Source organism: Ursus maritimus, unplaced genomic scaffold, assembly GCF_017311325.1.
Source record: "Ursus maritimus isolate PB19 unplaced genomic scaffold, ASM1731132v1 scaffold_36, whole genome shotgun sequence".
Lineage (NCBI taxonomy): Eukaryota > Metazoa > Chordata > Mammalia > Carnivora > Ursidae > Ursus > Ursus maritimus.
Genome location: NW_024426230.1, coordinates 1,806,244 through 1,827,096, shown reverse-complemented (window position 1 = coordinate 1,827,096; position 20,853 = coordinate 1,806,244). Strand labels below are relative to the sequence as shown.

Below are 20,853 nucleotides of genomic sequence, written 5' to 3'. Positions count from 1 at the left end.
GGTTCCTCAATCATGGGCTCACTGCTCGATCTTTCCAAAGCCTTGCTTTAAGAATTACCTAGCTCATGGGGTGCTAAGAGATTTAAGTGAGAATGTTTAAAGTACTTTCTAAAAGCCTGGCACAGATAAGCACTCCATAAATGGTAGCCATTATTTGTATTAATAACAATAAATTCAGTATCAAGAATTGGATCCCTGAGATCATTTCAAAGAGAATCTTTATGACACTTGATTATGATTTAGTCTTAACATTAATCATTATTATTTTTTAAATTACTAATTCTGTGAGCTTCAGTCATTAAATTTTAGAGCTGGAAAGGATCCCGCGAGTTCATCTGACTTGGTGGTTGTTCCCACATCTGGCTGCACAGAATTAGCTAGAAAGCTATTAGAGGTGGGGGAAGGGGGGAAGACAGTCCAAGGCTCCTCTTCAGATCAGATTAGAATTTCTGGAGGTGGGGTTGAATGATTTCTATTTTTCACAAACCTTCTGTGGCTATACACATGCTTATACATGCATAGAACACCTCTGGGGAGGGAAATGAGGGACAAAGGCGGAAGGAAATTGCACTGTGTTCCCTTTCGTAGTGTTGGAATTTTTTACCTATTCAGAAAAATAAATCCTTTTTAAAAATTAAATAATAATAAGCTTCCCTAGGTGAATCAAATGCGGTCAACCCACAAACCAGAATGGGGGTCTTTATCCTTTGCTCCAGAAATTCCACTTGGGAAAATTGCAAGACTTACAAGATTTACATATAAAGATGTGGCTATCCATCACAGAAGGAAGAAACAGTAACAACAAACCTGGAAACATCCTAAATGTCCCACAATAAGAAATGGTTTCACAAACCATGGTACATCCATGTTAGAATATTACACGTTCGTGAGGTGTTCTTTAATCCGATCTTTTAATAGCATAGGAGAATGTGACACAACACGAAGTGGACAAAATTGGATGTAAATGGGCACGAGCGGCCTAATCATAATTCTGGAGCGGGAGGATGCTGGGAAATGTCCACGACAGTGTGAAAGGGAATACAGTACAGACAACGACAAACGTGTGCCCTGTTCTCTGCACTCCGCTGCCTCTCCTCAGGCCTGGCCCCTCTTTAGGAACTGGCCTCCAACCCCATCAAGGAGCATCAGCACTACTCCCCTGTCGAGTCACCCACCTTACTTGTCACATAATTCATTCTCTTACTCGCCGTCACGCTTTCCCTAACTTTAAAACATAAGCGCTCCCTTCAGAGGAAAATATTCGCCACAACTAGGAATGTCGCAGACTCTAAATCAACTGTTGAACCTCGATACATGGCTGTATGTTAATCAGTGTTTGGGAGGAGCTGCAAACACGTAAGGGTTTAGGCTAGTGCTTTGTGTGCCCCGCTCTGAAGACTTGGTTTCCCCAGGAGCCGCCATCTCTGTGACGGATCAGACACAGACGTAAGAAAGGATAAGGAATAACGTAAGAGGACACGCAGGCAGCGCAGGCCAGTAGGTGCTAAGGGGGCACACACACATTCATACATATGTACAAGCCCAGTTACTCATTGTACCGCGCTCTGCACAGCCTGTATGCAAATATTTTTGAGTGAATTAATTACTGCAGTGTAATGGGGGGGAATGCTAAGTGAATGGTAGGTAGGGGTGTAGACAACACAGCACTTGGTCTCGGTGTGTTTCAGACTCAGAATGGTTGGGAAACATTCTTCTAGCCTGCTGCACTCTTCCAAGACTTGAGTTCTTGGTGGGGGGCTAAACAAGGGGGAGTTTAGAGCTGTACTGAATATAGTTTTCTTTACTCTTCAGGGAAGAAAAGCAATGACAAGCAAGATGTCCCTATTTTTTTCAGGTTGGGCCACAGTAGTGACTTTAATGGAATCCTTGGTGCCAGACCTACCCTTGTCAATTCATACCCCAACCTCCCTTCTCCGCTCCCTTCTATATAACTCCAGTTGTTCTCTTATCTCTCTACCCCTTGCTCAAAGACAGAAGCCACGGTAGCCATAAGGCACTCATCTTCCTGAAGATCTCACCAGGAATCAGTGCTCTAAACCTCCCAGCAACGCAATTATCTCATTTGAAGAGAAGGCTCATCCCTAAAAAGTTGACAGGACCACAGAGAGGAAGCTCAAAGCTCACCAGAATGCAATAAGGAAAGGGAACTGAGAATGAATCCGGAATTTTCCCATCCTGGATTTTCTTGGTTCTCCAGGACAGGGTACACACTTAAGGATTGATATTTGTCTATTTAGACACCACCTTCAAAGTTCATCATTTTCCTCTGGCTTTTGGCAAACTTTAACCATTCTAGACAGATAAGAATTCATCTCCCGAAGAGTTCCTACAGCAGAGAATGCCACTGCCTTGCAAGGAGGAAGTTCTCCTTCATTTCCAACCTAAAGCACTCCTATTAAAACTGAGATTTATTTCTTTGGAAGACATTCAAGGCAGCAAATTAGCATCCTCTATACCACTATTCCTCAGGTTACTCATGCATGCTAATGTTTGAGACCCACAGCTCTACCTCTAACCTTTAGAGGCTTCAAGACACTTTCGTTTCTCCCATGTTAATTATTCTAATTATTCTCCTTTTTAATAGGTTCCATTCTCCATGATTTCACTTCTCTGTCTCTTCATACCTCTCTCGGGCTTCTTTCCACTTAGATTCTTTCCTCACCTACCCTTTTCCCCCTTCCTCCCTTCCCCCTTACCTCCTATCCCCAAAACTCCTGTCCTAGATGGACAGAAGCCTTGCTTTACCACCCCCTGCTTTTCTGACCTGGTTGCTTCCCCGTAGGAATGTTAATTAGCATGTGGGATTTAATTAATTCAGCAGCTAATTAAAAATGGGAGAGGAAGAGTGGGAGAGGAGGGCAGGAGAGACAGAGCCCGCCTTAGTGCAGAAGGCACCGGAGATGGTTCTGGGTTGGCTGGCACCATGCCACCGCCCTCCAACCCCCCCTCCCACAGCACGCACAGCGAGGGGGGAGGGGCAAGAGTGAGGGGCATAGACTGGCAGAGCCTCTAGACAGACTCGTTCAGTCCTGCCGCTGCTTTGTGCTGGGGAGAGACAGAAAGAGGGAGAAAACGAAAAAGAAAGGGGGAAAAACACGGACAGACCCACACACAGGAAGAGCAAGAGAAGAGGGCATCGGATCCAATGACTCCTCTCCTCTTCAACACTGGATGAAGCGAAGAGGAGAGACTGTTCATCCCTAAAGAGAGAGCCAGCATCTTGGGGTTCCCGGGCTTCTAAGGACCACTGAGGACAAGCTGGGAAAAGATAGCAACCAATCCTCTGGAGAAAAAGGGATAGCTTACTCTGACAACCAGGGACCCACTCTGCAGCCATTCTTCCCATACCTGCCTGTTTCCTCAGCATGCACAGGCAATGAGGAAGCTAGCTACTGAAAATGAAAGATGGGGGGGTGGTGGGAGTAGCACAGATGGACGACGGGGAGCAAGTCGACGAGAAGGAGATTTAAAGGAAGAGGAATGAAGAGTGTTACGTGAGGAGGGAAGGGAGAGGTGGGAGAAGGCGAAGGAGAAGAAATAAATAATGAAGGAAGAGGAGGAAGTCAGGGGCAGAGCCACGCTTTGTTTGCCACGATGGATAAAGAGGGATGGAGTGTCCGAGCAGAGGACTTCTACATACTGATCCCACCCAGCCTAGGCCGGGCAGAGGGGGAATGGCAGCAAGGCAGGGAGGGGCAGGAGCAGATCCTTCTGAGGGTCAACTAAGGTGCCGGAGACAGGGAATCATCCCGCAGGACCTTCCTAAATACTGGATATTTCTGCCAAACCAGGAATTTATCAAAAGCAATGGAGAAAAGCTTCCAAATGAACAGAAAAGGAGGCTAGGATGACAGGAGACTGCAGACCCGATTCCAGGAGCTCCAGCGGGGAGATGGGTGAGGAATGGGATTTTTAGCACCACCCAGCTGGCTCTCTAAGGGTATCATCTGATACTGAGGGAAAGACATCCATTAGGGGGTTGATTTGAGGATTTGAGGGATGAGAAAGAGAGGAAAGATGAGGCTTCAGAAAGCACCCTTTTGGTGGGAGGCAGCTAGGAAGCTTTGGAGCTTAAAGCCTTGGAGGGAATAAAGGAGGGCAAGAAGGAAGTCTGCCATCAGTGATGGATTACATAAGGCTTGACTGAAAGAAACAGGAGGGTGTGAAGCCAGATGAAGCTTTTCTGGTGTTAACTGCCTTAGAGCTGAATGCAATGGCAGACAGGGGTCACTGTAGCTAAGAGACAGGGTTTTCCTGGCTAGGAATTCTGATTTGATCTCTTTACCACCTAGGGCTTCCTGCAAGAGCTAGCAGTGAGTGAATCACAATTGGGAGAGAGGAAGTAGAAACTCAGGGGCTCTTTATTCTCCAGAGTTCACCCGTGGGGCTAAACCCAAGGCTGGCAGATGAGACAAAGCAGTTCTCAGAGGAAGTTGCTACAGGCTCAGTCAGAATGGAAATACATGAATGCTTTCTCAGCCTATTTTCTAGTCTAGGTTTTAATCGACAATAAAAAACTATATGGACACTTATTAATATAGCCACAATGATGGTTTAACACTAGATTTCGGATCACAGGCATGAGTAGGAGCAAGCAGGTGGTCCACAGAACCTTTTGTTATTTTAGTGCTCCTGGAACCGAAGAGTTAGTTGCAAATGAGCAGCAAGGAAAGAAGAGACCAGAGTTTCCAGCGTCCACCACTTAAGAGCCTGAGTTCTAAGATATTTTTGAAGGGGAGAAGTCTTAGGGGAAGGAGCCTATTAACAATAGGGTCAAATTAAATGTGGAACGGGAAATAGGAGCCAGGGCTTTGGAAATCCCCTACCTCGTCACCGTCAAGGCCTCTCCGATAGGCTGGACTGTGGAACACCTGAGAATTCTGGCCAGGTACCTCGGCCAGCCCACATACCCCAGCTCTCCCACTGCTGACGCTCTCCCTCAGCAGGCCAACCAAGGCCGGCTTAGCTTAGACATAAAACCTGACCTGCTGCTGGCTTCAAGGCTGTCAGTGGCTCTGGGGTTGAAATAGGAACACTGGTTTCCAAGAGGGAGTCAACAAAGCCAGACCTAGATGTCGGAAAGGATATGGGCTCTCATGCCAGCTCTGCTAATGACTTATTCATAAAGTTTTGTATAAATCACTTCGCTCTATAAGGCTTGAGTGAAACAAAACAAAAATCAACCAATTTTAGCTAGAGCACCGTAAACACTAAGGGAAGAAACAGTTAAAACTTAATTTATAACTCTTCTAGAAGGGTACTAAAGCTGAAAAGTTCCTGCCATTCAGTGAACAAATATTTATTGGGCCTTGCTTTTAAGAGAGGGACTTTAATAGGGATCACTGTCTATATTACATGAGTCCATGACCCTAACTAGAGGGTCTGAAAAATCCAGCTGAGGAAACAGAGAGTCCACTGGCCTACCTGCACACTTTAGGAAGGTGGGAGAGGCAGGCAAAAGAGAGGTTTTTCACAGGCACCTGCCAGGCTCGGAGAATAAAGCGAAGGGTGTGGTGTTCTAGCCCCCATTTCCCGTGCTCTGCTGGGCAGGCAACTCTGCCTCTCTTCAGTCTAGGAGGCAGCCGTGACCCACACATGCTGGGGAAGTGGGAGCCAGTCGCTCCGGGACAGCAGCATATGGTACAGAAGATCTCCTCCCATGGGGAAATGAAGGAGGCCACATGTCCATCTGTAATTCTCAGGACACACACAAGGCAGACTCAGCACCATTGTCCAGAGAGTTGCTAGGATGCTATTCATCCATAAAAATAATTCAATAAGAGGAAAATTAGGCATCCTAGAAATTGGATAACCTTACAAACGACGACACTGCTGAGTTAGCTGAAGGTTTGTACTCCTCACACAATGAGCAGTCTCCAGATAAAGTTAAGAAGCAAGGTGGGGTAAGACCTAGGGTAGTGCTCTGATGCATTTGGGCTGTATTCTGGAAAGACTAAACAATATAGGCAGCTATGGCTGAGTAAGGCAACCATGTCAACTTGGTTGAGATAAAGGAGACCCGGAATGGCAGGAGAAAACAGCAGGCTAGGAGAGCAAACTGAGGTCCTACAGCCAGAACTGTGCTCAGCAGGCAGCCAGGATACCCAACAAGCAGGCGTCACAGCTGTACTGGCAAGAAGGACTTTCTCAGGACTCAAAAGATCAATTACAGGACATCTCCTGAGGGACCAGAGAACAGGTTTTAGAGCACGGTTTTCTTCCCGAGTCTTCAAACACAGGATAACAAAAGCACGGCTATCCTCGGCCTAAACCAGAAGTTTCTGGATGAAGCCCTTATTACCTGAATTCTTGTGACTCCCTATCTCCCATTGTCCCAGCACATGGAATCAAATTCTGTGAATTCAGATAACACAGTATTCCCTTGCCAGCTGAGCTCTCATTATCCAAATCCAGAAACTGAATAGATCTGGACAGCAAAGGATACCTTTACTTACCCATTTCCATTCACTTTCCCTCCCAGAGCCTTGTCACTCTCCTGACCTAGCCCTGGACACTGACTCCTCAGTTCCCCTCACCCTGCTCTCTTCTCACCCACTCTCATCCGTAGCCGCTTTTCATTAGGAGAGTCATCTGTAAGATGCCAACAGTAGAAGAGATAAAGAAAAAGAAAGGGAGTAAGGAAGAGTGTAGATTTTAGATAGGGGTGACCGAGAGAAACCCTGCAGACAGAGAGAAGGAGAGAGAGAGAGAAATAGAGAGCAAGAGAGCTGGAGCGGGGGGGAGGGGAAGATGGCACTGCGGAAAAAAGAGCGCCACAAAATTAATTTGAGGAAGGGAACAGTAGAAGAGACGTTGGTGGAATAACAATCAGGCAGGAGAGGGCTGGGGAAAGGGGGAGGGCGCCAGGGGGTGGGAGGAATGGTGTTGGGGAGGAGGGCCAGCACGCAGAGCAACAGCAGCGCCACCTATGGGCACGGCGAAAGGCTACAGCAAGCAACAAAAGAGGCCCCCACCTGGGCAAGGGAAGGCTGGGGTGCGGGTGGGGAGGGACAAGCGATGGCTTCTGCCCTTCAAGCCTCTCGGTAACCAACACGCAGGCTAGAAGAATAAATTCTATATGGCTCTCCTGGGAAAAGAGGGACTTAACAAGGTAAGGGAGGGAGGACACAGAACTCCTGGCTTTTTCCATTCCAAGGGGTTTTCCCCCTCAGAATTCAGGCAGTAGAAAAGGGTATGAAAGGGAAGGAATGCCAGGTACTGAAAAGAACGTGTGCGCTGCTTCTTCTTTCAATAGCCTGAGAAAGGATTTTATCTTTATTTCCAAGTGATTTCTTTTCCCCACTGGAGGTCTGAGCACAGCTCCCTCCCTGGGGCAATGTATGCCCCTCACTCAGCTGCTTCCTCCCAGCATCGCCTTGAAACTCCCAACCATCATTAGAAACCCCCAGGGAGCCACCAAGCTCAGAGAGGGAAAAGGAAGGGTCCCCCACCCCCCCAGCAGTCAAACAGACCTGGGAGGGGGGGACGGGGTGGAAAGAATGAAAGAGAGAATGCAAAAGCTCTGCAGAGGGAGGAGAGACAGAAATGTGATCAGTGGTATTTGTTGTACTTCCAGGGAGGAAGGATCCGTCACATTTTTAATAATAATAAATACATGAAGACAGATTTGCCAGCACTGCTCCAGCTCCTTGGAAGTGTGGGGGAGGGGAGCCAATGCAGCTGCAGCACAGACCACTATCCCCCCTCCCCTCCCCCATTCGATGGGCTCAGTATTGCAGCAGCCTCCCCCTCCCCCTCTAACCGCAGTCCTCCCCATCACAGCCCACCCTTTCCCTGGTCCCTTCACACAGCTCTGCCTCTCCCTCCTCCACCTCTCTCCCTCTCTACTTCCCCCCAACCCCACACTCTCTCTTTTCAATCCTGGTCCTCATTTAACACGGTCTTACTCCAGCTCTCAGAAACCCTAGTACCCACAGAGTCCTCCCCCAATCCTGAGGCCCTGCTCTTTCCTACCAGGGCCCTTCAGGCTGTTGGCAATCTCCCCCATACAACACCCCCACAGAACTAATCCGGTACATTTCAGCATTTCCTGGATTTCACCAAAAAGGGCTGGTTTTTTTCCCCCATTTTTATTTCAATGTGACCTCCTTTCTCACAACCTTAAGTATAATGGCCATCAAATGTGCTTGTGTTCAGGGGGTGTCAGGGCCTCGGGACTAGGTGACTACTGCCACCTATTGACCCAAATTTGTTCAGGACAGACCTTTAATATACTTCTTACACAGCAGCGCTCTGTTATTTCAAGAGCATCAATAGCTTAAACATGCGAAGGCACGGCTCTTGGGGCTTCTCTGAGACCCTCTCAACAATGAGATCAAAGAAATACAAAGGCAAGACTGGGCAGAGAGCCAGAGCAGTGATGCCTTTCTCCAAGCAGAGGCAGAAGGAGAGGCTGAGGACAAGAAATCTAAGAGCAAGTTTAAGTCTCCTCAAGGGTCTATAAGCAAAGAAGAATAGGAGACAGAGTTCCTCTCAAGGGTTGTTTAAAATCTTGTGCATCACAACATAAATGATGTTACCAACAGAGGAGAAAGCAGGAGTTCCCTCACATACTTCCATCAGGTTGGCCAAATCCTTGGATAAGTCTAAACATGGATTGGAGATTTACACACATAATAGATCGCAGGGAGCATGGGGATACTCCGGACTGTTGCTGGCTCTCACTCAATCTGCTACCAATCGGAACTGGAGATTGGACAGATAAACTGGGCTGTGGAAAGGGGCAGATCGACACCATGCAGCTCTAGGGATTGGTTTAGCTATGTACTTTCCACCAACCCAAGGCAAGCAAGGAGATGGGAAAGCCTGAGCTCTCCATGGTACTGAAAATGGACACAATCAGATCATCCTTTCCTTATAAACAAAATACATTTTTCTAATAAAAAAAATATATCCATGAAGAATGTTGTGAACTTCTGACGGACATTTCCCCAAGCCTTCATAAAACTGTAACAAAAATAGGCAAAACCAGGTCTTGGTCAAACCCTCTCCCCCCACTCAGATGAAAAAACTAAGGCAGAGAGAGACACTTAACTACTTGACTAGAGCAAAACCAAGACTCTCTTTAACCTCACAAAACTGGAACAGGTACTCATGTGCACTAATGACAGACATTACTTCGTGAACATTGGAAACGATCTGTTGTTAGCAGTGCACTGAAGAAATCTGACATTCATGTGGTCTGAACAATCAGAGAACTGAATCTATGAGTAGGAATAAAGGATAGAAGAAAAGCGAACAACAGCCATAAAGAAACCCTGAGATTCTAATTCTTAGTTCCCTTGCTCTACTACGGGAACAGTGGTTTTCAAACTACATTCTATGCAGTTACAAAGGCTGCATGGAGCTACTCACAAATCTTGGGGAAAGCAGGCTATGAGAACATAGGGCTCCAGGATGCTTCATCCCCACTTTCACTAAAATAACCTCACTTTTGCCTGTTTTACATATTGCAAATCCCAGTAAACCTTTGTCAACAGTACTCTCTAAATGGTATTTGATGACTCTGGGGCAAATATCTCAGAAATTATTTAACATTTTGTTGGAAACCTCTTTCAAATAGTGCCTATCATCTAGAAAACCAGGGATAACAAGATATCCTGGGATTAAGGACTGGCTTGAATATAAGATCCACAATGGTAGGGGCTTTTGTTTGTTCAGTTCACTGGTATACCACCAAGAGGGCAGAACAGAATCTGGAACTTGTGGTTTCTTTGAAAGCAAGACCTTGAACAGAAATGGGGCAGTAGGGAAGGGGGAGCTAAAGGCTATAAACTACCTACCACTATTTTTAAAAAGGAAAAAAACAACCTGAAGACTTTCATGATCCCCATGACACCTGAGGGCCTCCACACTCTGTTCTTCAAGCACTGGCTGTCTAATTTATTAGCCATGTAATCTTGGGCAAACTGCCTAAATGTCTCAGTTTCCTCATTGGTGAAATATAGGCAGTATATAATTTGTAAGGATTATGTATAAAGCTCAGTATGTAACACAAAGTAAGATCTTAAAAAAGAAAAAGTACTCCCTTTCCCTTGGCAGTTCCCAAAACCCAAAAATCTTAATAAATTAGAAACAAATGCAACAGTTAGTCCTAAGAAGCGAATGTGGGAATATGGTGGTCCTAACTAAAGCGTTTTTGAACTGAACCTCCTGTCCAGTTAGCTCAGCCAGATAGGGAAAAGAATCTCTAAATCTGTTCTTGTGGCTCTTTGCTTAGATTCATTAGAGCAAACAGAAGTATGAGGGTCCTGGGCAGGTCAGGCTCCCTCAGATCTGCCAAAGACTAAAAGATCAAGGCCCCAGAAATAAGCCCATCCTGGAGAGAATCTTGGAGATTCAGTCTAACACATTCATTTTTCAGCTGAGGAAAATTAAAGGCCAGGGATGTTAAGTGATCGGTCCAAGAGTGGACAGAAGACAGTACTAGCTTGTCTCCTACTTTCTACCAGGCTACAGTTGACTAAAAACAGACGCCACCCAGTTGGGAAGAGCAGTGTAAATCCAAATTCATGGGACTCAGAATCAACAAGGATTTAGTGATATCATAACCTAATTATACCCCTTCTCCATGACATTGCCCAGGAATGCAGACACAAAATTAGGTTTTCAGGAAATCCCAAGCCCTTATAAAAACTCCAATGAACTCATTCGACAGATTCTTCAACTTCTGTCCCTTCCTGTTCCTCTTTCCACTTTCTGTATTATCCAAGGCCTGAAGGATCTCCCACCAACAGAGATCGTTCTGTGGACAGAATACAAGATCTCAGATATGTAACTCCTACCAGTCCCTTGACTTAGGCTGATATTTCTGTGGGATTCTCACTCTTTTGGTCTTCAAGCTAGGAATATTCTGTCTGCCTATTTTTGGCACTCCTTTGCAAGCTCTTTGTAAAAGGATTGGCCTTTACTGACTGGTAAACTGGGGGCTTAGTTGAGGGAGGGTCAAAGAGGCTACAAAACACAAGACTATACTGACTCTTTTCTAGTCTTCTCGTTCACTCTGCTATTCTCTCCAAATTAACTCTGTAACTGACCAAAGATCGGCCCTATGTTTATACTATTTTAGAAAGAAAAGAAAAACATTCTGAAGCGGAGACAAGAGTAACTTGTGGACAAGGAAAGGTTCTACATAGCTTTTCCTACAGTCAAGCACCAAAGGAGGTTTCCTGAACCACTGATGCCACCTGGTGGCCAGCAAGATACATTAACAAAACAAGACCCACATATTTATGATTTGAATTCAATTATAACAAATCATACACAAAACTGGGGCAATGTGGGTTGGAAGAGTTGATTACAGTACTCAAACCTCCCAATATTCTTTTGCTAAATAACCAATTTACAGTTTCTGACGAAAATATACCATTCAAAGGAAACCGTATAAAGCCAAACTTCTCTCACTCCCCCTCCAAAATTTCATCTATGCTTTTTCCCTTTTATCACCCTCTCACCAAAAATACCCCACACCCAGTGATTCCAGTCATACCATACATGTGCAAAAGGGGCTTCAATTCATAGTAAAATCAGTTTTATTAATAAAGGTCTTTCCATATATCCAGAGCAAACAATGAATTTCAAGGGGGAAAAAAAAAACACCTACATACAGTGAAATTAGAAGTATCCCAGGATGACAACAAATATACATATAAATATGGACACCCATAATCACCGCCGCCTCCGAAAACCTGAAAGGAAGGGAAACCAAGAATGAGGCACAGGACAGTTGGAAAAGCTGAGGGGATAGGAAAAAAAGAACACCTAGAGGGAAGGGCTCAAGAAGGGGGGGTCCCCTGGGCAGTACTCTGCATCCTCCCAGGACAAAAGACTAGAAGTAGGAACGAAACTGAATCATGATAACGCTTCCTTCAAGTGGCACTTCCACAGTTCTACTTAAGGAAGACCGCACACAAACTGTGGGATCTTAGAGACAGAATCCAGAAATCTTTTTTGTGAATGATGCTGATTTTCAGCTTGACAAAGAACAACGAAGCCCACCTCTAAAGAGATCAATGCCCAGTCAGGCAGAGATACTAGGGGCAGTGCTGACACCTAGGATGGTAAATCCAGAGAGCTGATGTCCCAACTTGTATTGCCCCCCCCTGCACTTCACCATCCAAGTCCTAGCCATTCACTGACCTTTTTTCTTCCGACCTTTCTTCGGTATCTTCTTCCGCTTCTTAACAGGATTCTGATCCTGAAGACGGATGGAGAAGTGAAGGAATGGCGGTGTATTTCCGAGGGTTAGCACCCCTTCCTGCATTCCGCATGGTAATGAGCCCCACATCCATCTGGCTGGAATCCAGGAGGCTGTCTCCCACCACTGTACCCACAACCTTACCTCATCAAGATGAGGGGTTCCTCCTGTCAAAGCACTGATGTCGCTGAAGTGTGTGAGGGAATGGAGTTGTGAGCTCATGACATTCGCCCGTTTTCGCCGTCCTTTCTCGCGTTTACTGACACTTAAGCGCACCATCATGCTCTCCTCATAGTTAATCCTGCCACACGAACACAGTTTACAACATGCTTAGTCCACACACACAGAAAGCTGCAGCCAAGAACCCGGGCCCAGGTATTTACTCACCCCTGTTCATATAGCTCTCAAGAAATTTCATAGCAAATCAACAGAGTATTTAAGAACAAACCAGATGTCTAATATTGAGCTTCCTCAACGAAGTGTTCTTTATGGTAGAACCTCCCTCCTCCCTAGAAATGAACTCACGGTCCATCCACAAGAATACTTATAAACTATTATACTAGAAACCTCTTCGACTTCACCTTCACAAACAGGATTCCCTACACGGGCCCCCTCACTCAAATCTATCAACAGAGACTGCCGCCAAGGCAAAACTGGTGAGTCAGTATTTGTATCACAATTGCTTTTCTGCTTTTCTTTCCCGAACTTATCTAGCGCTCTCAGTGCCATTATAAAAATCTGACTTCATTGCCTTCTACACAGAAAAGAGAACTGTGACAGCGAAATACAGAATTTCTAAAGCCCCACAGGGTGGAACTGCACATATTCCTTTTCCTCTAGCATTTGTTCAGCCTCAACAGCTGGGAAAAAGAAAACATTCTTCCTCTAGTTCCTATTCTGTACTTAACACCCCTCATTCTTAGAAACCACTAGCCTGTCTTCCACTCCACTTTCTCGATAATGTGAGTTCTCTGGGTACCAGACTTAATCACATTCATCCAAAGCATAAGGACAGGCTTCTATGGCGCAGAAAACAATTTCCAACGGCAAGCACTCAGACCTGTGTTGATCCTCTTGACTCTGGCGAGTAACATGCGGATGCCGAGCGTCACGGATTTCCTCTGGGGCATCTGAGTACTGCTCCTTCAGTTCACGAATGACAGAGCTGCTCAATGCCCGTTTTTTGGCCCGTTCTAGCCGCTTCTTCTCCCGCTCCGCTTCTGTCTCATCTATGTGATACAAATCAGTAAGGGTTATCCCAGAACAGAGAAGGATAAGAGAGACACAATTTATGCTGAGGAGGCAGCAGCCACAGTTCATACCATAATGTACTGGAACCAAGCGTGGTGGAACGTATTTCTTAACCGTTCCTTTTGCAGATTTCTTCCCTGAAGCTTCAGATTGGCCTTCTTCTCCTTCATCTTCCTCCTCATCCTCAGAGCTCAACTATTAAAGAACATAATGTCCATAAACTTAGGAAGTGTTAGACAATAAGAAAAACCAAAGCTGGAGTACCCTGGGGAGGTGGGAATATAAACAAGAGCGAGAAAGGAAAATCTCATACTCTATATTCTAAGGCACAAGATGGGAGTCAACAGTAATGAGAGAATCCCAGGAGATCCGGGGTCACTACGAGGCTCATTCAGGCTGAGAGTCCTCAGGGGAACCAGGATAACGCAACTCCCTACCTTGCTCATCAGATTGCTGGGATGAGGCTTAAAACGGAGTGGGTCGTTCTCACCTGAAATAAAAAGCCCAAGAGATTTTGCAAGATTTGGAAATTTATGACGGTCCCCACATAACCTTACAGTTTCTGCCACTTACTGAGGCTGCCTGTCACTGCAGTCTTGACTAGTTTGTCAACTTGATACTTCAGTTTTTGGTCCAAGGGACGAAGCTTCTCCAAAACCTATAATGTGGTTACACAGGATTACATTCCCTTCCCAAAATTAAAAATACATCAGAGTCTCTATATTAAGTCGCCAGATAAAGAACCTAAAATACACATAAATTTGAGCAAATGAAGAAGAAAACAGTTTTTTCATTTGGTTTCCTCACTTAATCATCAAAACACCCATTTAAATGAGAGCTATTGTGTGACAGTCCTAGAGTTCAGGCTGTGGAAACCTAGAATGCTAAGATGCCAGTGTTTCATACCGTGCGAATCTCCACCAGTCTCAAAACTGCAGCATGTCCCTGAAGAGACCCTCCTGAGGCTTTGTCCAGGATGAGATGGGTCAAATCCATAAGGTACATGAGCAGTAGCTGGTCCTTTACCTCCAAGAGGCTAAGACCCTGAGGTGAACAACAGAGTAAGAGATGCAGTCAGTTTTAGCCAAAGAATCAGGAGGAAGGCCTAGGATAAACAGGGTAATTTTTTCTGAGTTCGAATTTTTCCCAATCAGTTCCTATACGGTATCCGGAATAGTCTCAAGGAGGTGACTGTACCTAAAATGGCCAAAGAGACAATTATGCTAACACGAGAGAGGCAAACCTCTCAGAATTACTGGAAGACAGTAAGAACAGGAAAATCAATAAAGTATCCCCCAAAATAGCTACAGCAGGGTTTCTCAACCTCAGAGCCGCTGACATTTGGGAATGGATAATTCTTTGTTGTGAAGGCTGTCTGGGCCCTGCAGGATGTTGAACAGCATCCTTGGCCTCCACCTGCAAGGCCTCTCCAAATTTTGATGATCAAAATGTCTCCATACAGTGCTTAATTTTAATTTAATCAAAACAATTACTGACTTTATCCCCATACAATGGAATTAGGCAATACAGTTAAAAAACAATAATCTACATCTACTGACATGGACTTAATTCCATGTCAGCACACTTTCTGCACTACAATGTGGTTCCAACGAAGGCGGGGGTATGATGCACACGTTTCATTTTATTTAATTATTTAGAAGACTTCACTTATTTATTAGAGAGAGAGAGAGAGAGAGGGAGAACGCGAGCACGGGGAAGGGGAAAGGAAGAGGGAGCCTGGAGCCAGACACGGGGCTCAATCCCAGGACCCTGAGATCATGACCTGAGCAGAAGTCAGATGCTTAACCAACTGAGCCACCCAGGCACTTCCAAACATTTTATATATAGAGAGAAATCTCTGGAAGATAACACGCTATTAACAACTGCTACCCCCGGGGATCCAGGTGAGGAAAAGGAAGAAATGGAGTGTGCACACTGTGAAAGTGTTTTCCCATCAAGCATCTACTACTTTAACAATAAAAGAAATTTCTAAACATGTATTCCAGTAGTTACCTCAGATTATATTGTTTTTAAATTTTCTTCTTTGTGGTTTTACACATCGTCCAAACTTTCTAAAATTAAAACACACGTTACAGGGGCGCCTGGATGGCTCAGTTGTTAAGCGTCTGCCTTCGGCTCAGGTCATGATCCCAGCGTTCTGGGATCCAGCCCCGCATCAGGCTCCCTGCTCAGCGGGAAGCCTGCTTCTCCCTCTCCCACTCCCCCTGCTTGTGTTCCCTCTCTCGCTGCCTCTCTCTCTGTCAAATAAATAAATAAAATCTTTAAGAAAAAAAAACATTATATCTACAGTCAGAAAATCAATCAAACGTTATAGAAGTTTATTCTTTTACATATAAGTAACATGAGCCGACTTAAGTTATGGTTGTTAAAAAAATTTTTTTTTGTGATGACATGAAATGGAGCCGTAGAAGTCCACAGCCCTGGGAAGACCTATTTCAGAGAGGCTAAATATTCTGCTTATGATTACAGAGTATTAGTACAGCTAGGATTCAAACTCAGTCTGACTCTAACACCTAAGCCCTAGGTATCTTTAAACCAACATGCAAAGCTCTTGAAACCAGCACTAGAGTGATAACAGGAGAAGGAGCAAAGATTTTAAAGACAAATTGAGTTTAAGTTTTGAATCAGGCATTTGGTAGTCAAATAATGGGTAAGTCACTTAACCTTATGACCCTGGTCTCCTCATTTGTAACATATACAGTATTTCCTTTCTGCCCCAAAAAGTAATTATGAGGCTTAAATAAGTAATATGAAAGCACTCTAATCTGTAAAGCGCCTAGTAAGGTTTTGGTTCTGAGAGATAAGTTACTAAATATCTGTTCAATGAATAAACAAACATACAGTGATCTAATGTAAGTTTTTTGGTGTGGTTTTTGTTTTGTTTTTTCATTTTTTGGGGTTATGTGTCACATGCTCTTCTGACTGAGCCAGACAGGTGCCCCTATAGTGATCTAATGAACATGCTGGCAGCCCAGAACCAGCCAAGAATTTGAGAAGTAGGTTCTTCTGACAAGTTTGGATATTGTCAAGTTCAAACTGAGTTATAAGCACATAAGAAAAACAACAAAAAGAAAACACAAAGATAAAAAAAAGCAGAAAAATATAAAAATGGGTTAAGAACAAAGCTGCATGATGAGAAAGAAAGGCAAAAGGAGAATGTATTAAAATTCTATTAGCTATAGAGGTGTCTGGCTGGCTCAGTCAGTCGAGCATGCAACTCTTGATCTCAGGGCTGTGATTTCAAGCCCCACACTGGGTGTAGAGATTACTTAAGAATAAAACCTTTAGGGGCACCTGGATGGCTCAGTTCTTCAAGCATCTGCCTTTGGCTTAGGTCATGATCTCAGGGTCCTGGGATCAAGCCCTGCGTCAGGCTCCCTGCTCAGTGGGGAGTCTGCTTCTCTCTCTCCCTCTGCCTCTTCCCTCCACTTGTGTTCTCTCTCTCAAATAAGTAAACAATCTTAAAAAAAAAAAAAAAAAAGGGGGGGCGCCTGGGTGGCACAGCGGTTAAAGCGTCTGCCTTCGGCTCAGGGCGTGATCCCGGCGTTCCAGGATCGAGCCCCACGTCAGGCTCCTCCTCTATGAGCCTGCTTCTTCCTCTCCCACTCCCCCTGCTTGTGTTCCCTCTCTCGCTGGCTGTCTCTATCTCTGTCAAATAAATAAATAAAATCTTTAAAAAAAAAAAAAAAAGAATAAGAGCTTCAACTGATGTCAGCCTAGATCTTGATCTCAGGGTCGTGAGTCCAAGCCCCACTTTGGGCTCCAACCCCACTGGGTGTGGAGCCTACTTAAGGAAAAAAAAAATCCTTCAAAGTCTCTTACTAAGCTACCATAACGATTTTCATGCTTTTGTTGACCTATGGAGTATTTTGCTTAAATAATGTCTTAGGACAAAAGCTCAATATATGAAACAGGTAATACCATAGTTTTCCAGTTCAAGCAGGTATGAAGGACCCAGAGCTCTCCTTTCATACTGCTTCATATCTACTGATCCCTAAGAAGGTTCTGCAAGACCTTAATTTGAAAACTATCATATTTCAATTAAAAAAAAAAAAGACTTTATTTATTTATTTATTTGAGAGAGAGCGCGAGAGCGCGTGCGCGCAGCAGAGGAAAAGGGAGAAGCAGACTCCCTGCTGAGCAGGGAGCCTGATGCGGAACTTGATCCCAGGTCCCCAGGATCATGACCTGAGCCAAAGACAGACACTTAACCGACTGAGCCACCTAGGCGCCCTACCATATTTCAATTTTAGTATGCACATTGTTTTCATATTTTAACATCTCTGAAAACAGGATGTATCTTTTAATCAATGGCATCTTAACCTTATATCACAGATTAACAAGCAGCATTTTTTAGTATACGAAGTAAGTGGTATGTGCCCAATTAACAGCATCTTAGATTAGAAATACAGTAGTAACTCCTCAGTTGGCCTACAAGGCTCTTCACAGAGTGACTACTTTTCTAGTCTTATTTCCTACTCCCCATCCCACCCAACACACTGTATATCCAACCACACTAAATGACCTCCTTTCTCAGTATATTACCATGCTTTCAGGTCTCTGTGGCTTTGTACATGCTGTTTCTTTCTGTTCCCTGGACTCTTATTTATTCCTCACAATCCTTCTCCTCTGGGAAGCCTTCCCTGACTTCCTCTGCTCTCTGGCAATTATTCAGTCTCTCTCCTGGGCTTGCACAGCACTCACGATGACTCTGTGAAGTGACTGCTACTGCTCATACCTATTGCTTTCATCTGTCTTCTCCACTAGACTTCAGCACAGAAACTGGATCTTATCCATCTTTGAAGCTCTAAACTTAAGGACACAGAAAACACTCAACAAACCTATGATGAAAGAACTGTGGAGAACAAGTCACAGGATGCTAACTCTTCAAATATGTCTTACCTTCTCTGTAGGATAGGCTTTAGCTTGAACTTTTTTGGTTAGAGCTTGTATTTGTGCAGTTACAGCCATCACCTGAAATTAGTCCAAATAAAACAGCTGAGAATAATATACCTGGTCATCTCTGTGACCTATGAAGGGCAAAAACCAAACAATGACACCTAAGAATCATCAGAAACATTGCCTAAGATGCAGTATTACCTTCTTTTCAGTTCTGGGAAAGTATAGGAGAGATGGTTTTTGATACTTCGTCAAAAAGTACAAAAAACTTTCCACCTCTTCTAAAGCTACAGAAACCATCTAACCAAACCATGGGTGAAGGGAAGGGAACTGGGCCAGTGGTGGTGGTGGTGGGTGCTGTACCTTTATCTGTACTGGTTGAACTTTCAACCAGTACACCTGGGTACCCAAAGAGCAAATCACACCACTTTTCCCAGCATTGGTTTCCTTAGCTGTAACAATAAAGGAAATTCATTCAGAAGACTTCTTTTTGGAGTCTTCTGTATTGCTTTGGATACAGATATCAATTACTTTGAATTCTAACCTGAAAAGGTTTTCGTTAAGTCACTTGGCTCTCATAGTATTTGGTACCATTCAACACCTGCCTTCAAACGACCAAAGTTTGGAGGTGAAGCACACAAAATCAAAGCCAATCCGTCACTAACCCGTCCCAAAGGGGTGACGTGACTCACCTGCTCCTGAAGGTTTTTCAAAAGTGTGACGGCACTTGGCAGGTCTGACTCCACCACCTCCTGTGAGAGGGAAAGAGAGAATAAAGAAAATCCCTTTTGTCCTCAGGATTATGAGAAGACATGGGGGATGGAAAACCGTCCTCTCTCCTTCAGACACCTCAGACTTCCGACTTTCCTACTCCAGTACACATGCAGCCTCGCTTCACAGCCGGCCAGTCCTCCAGGTTTCCAGGAGGAGCGGTAGCTTCAGCCCCGTCACCCTACTGCTGCTCTCACCCCGCTGTGCCAGGGAGGTTGCTTCCTTTCATCACCCCCTTCCCTCGCGCCAATAATTTGCCCAGAGCTACAGAGGGTATAGGAAAATCCCACAATAGCAACCCGAGAAAGCAAACTCACGGGACTCCCCGGCGCCGCCATCTTCACAAAGCCCGCCTCTTCCGGGGCGGTACTTTCTGAGCTAACATTGTGCGATAAGCTTGATAGACAACAGCCGCTTGTAAATCTAAGCCAATAGGAATAGTGATCCCTCACTTCCGCCCCGAACAGGATGTGCGGGAGGAGGAGCCACATCCAGCCAATAGAATGGAAGAACTGCCTAATCTCGTCAGATTTGGGGGGCGATCTAATGACGTAAAAATGCTCGTGGAAAGGGGCGCGTGATTAGTGGATAGTGTAGAATGTTTGGAGCTAAACCAATAAAAAACTAGCCAAGTGATTGATCGACAGTTAGAAAGGCCCAATGGCAAAAAGAAGTTTGCAGAGCAAACTGAGAACGTATTGGCTTCCCGGATGCCGCAGTACCCAATGTTTTTAACTGCTCTGCCCCTGCGTGACCACAACTGACCGCTAGGTGGCAGTCCTCGGCTGCTCTCTGGTGTGGCTGTGTTGCGGCTCCGCCGTAGCGGGCTGCTGCTCCAATGCAGGCCGCGCGAGATTCCTTGCAGACCGCACAGCCCTTGGATAGACTTTGTGACAGTAGTCCTGTGTGACCCTGGAGAAGTCACTCAGTCCTCGAGAGCTTTTTTCATGTGTAAATAAGAGAGTTCGGCCAGAGAAGCCCAGAACCAGGGTCTAGAAACGGACACCGTCATGAGCGGAGGGGACGCTGTGCAAAGACCCCCATGTGCCACTCCAACGCTCCTCACCCCTACCCGTTTCGGGAGGTGAGAGCACGTTTTACAAAGGAGGAAGCCAGTTAAGATTTATGTGACTTTACCCCCTGTCACCCAGGTCCGCAGCAGAACTTGGTCCAAATCCAGCTTGTGTTTCATTATGCCCTGCCTCGTCTTTTCTCGATACTTCAAAATATGTCACCTCACTCCTGCTTCTCACAGGCTGATAAAGTGAACTGGGTCGGTATTAATTGCTTCCAACACCTGCCTTAGGAAGTAAGCACTGCAGAGGTTAATAATGGTCTTGAATTAGTCTCGCAAGGGCGAGCTGACCTCGGGCTAGCAATCAGATCTCCTGACTTGGAACCCTCTTCTGGAATTAAGGAAGGAATAACCCCCATTTCTCAGCCAGGGTGGGAAGATACTGGTTTCTACATCTTTTACTAGACTCAGGAAGAATAGGTAGGGGTTCTATCCAGTCTCCATGACTCTTAACATTGGTTTGCTGCTTCAAGCCCACCTTGGAAGCTCAGAGTGGCTTGATAACCTATTCATTCTATTCATCAATAATTTTTGTACTGCTTGTCAGGATTTGTATTATGAAAAGTTGCCATTTCGATCTTTCTTTTCTTTTTCTTTC

At 45.1% G+C, this 20,853-nt stretch overlaps 1 protein-coding gene across 1 annotated transcript; it reads right to left on the bottom strand.

Moving 5' to 3' along the window:
- Positions 1-11,555: 11,555 nt before the first annotated feature.
- Positions 11,556-19,565, bottom strand: NGDN (neuroguidin). Its single transcript, XM_008710556.2, has 11 exons — positions 19,498-19,565; positions 19,102-19,161; positions 18,413-18,484; positions 14,396-14,533; positions 14,063-14,147; positions 13,927-13,979; positions 13,561-13,684; positions 13,299-13,467; positions 12,383-12,539; positions 12,181-12,238; positions 11,556-11,729 (listed from the first exon to the last, which is right to left on the bottom strand). Exons 1-11 carry the CDS (start codon positions 19,516-19,518, stop codon positions 11,710-11,712), a joined length of 957 nt encoding a protein of 318 aa, XP_008708778.2. The 5' UTR covers positions 19,519-19,565; the 3' UTR covers positions 11,556-11,709.
- Positions 19,566-20,853: the final 1,288 nt, after the last annotated feature.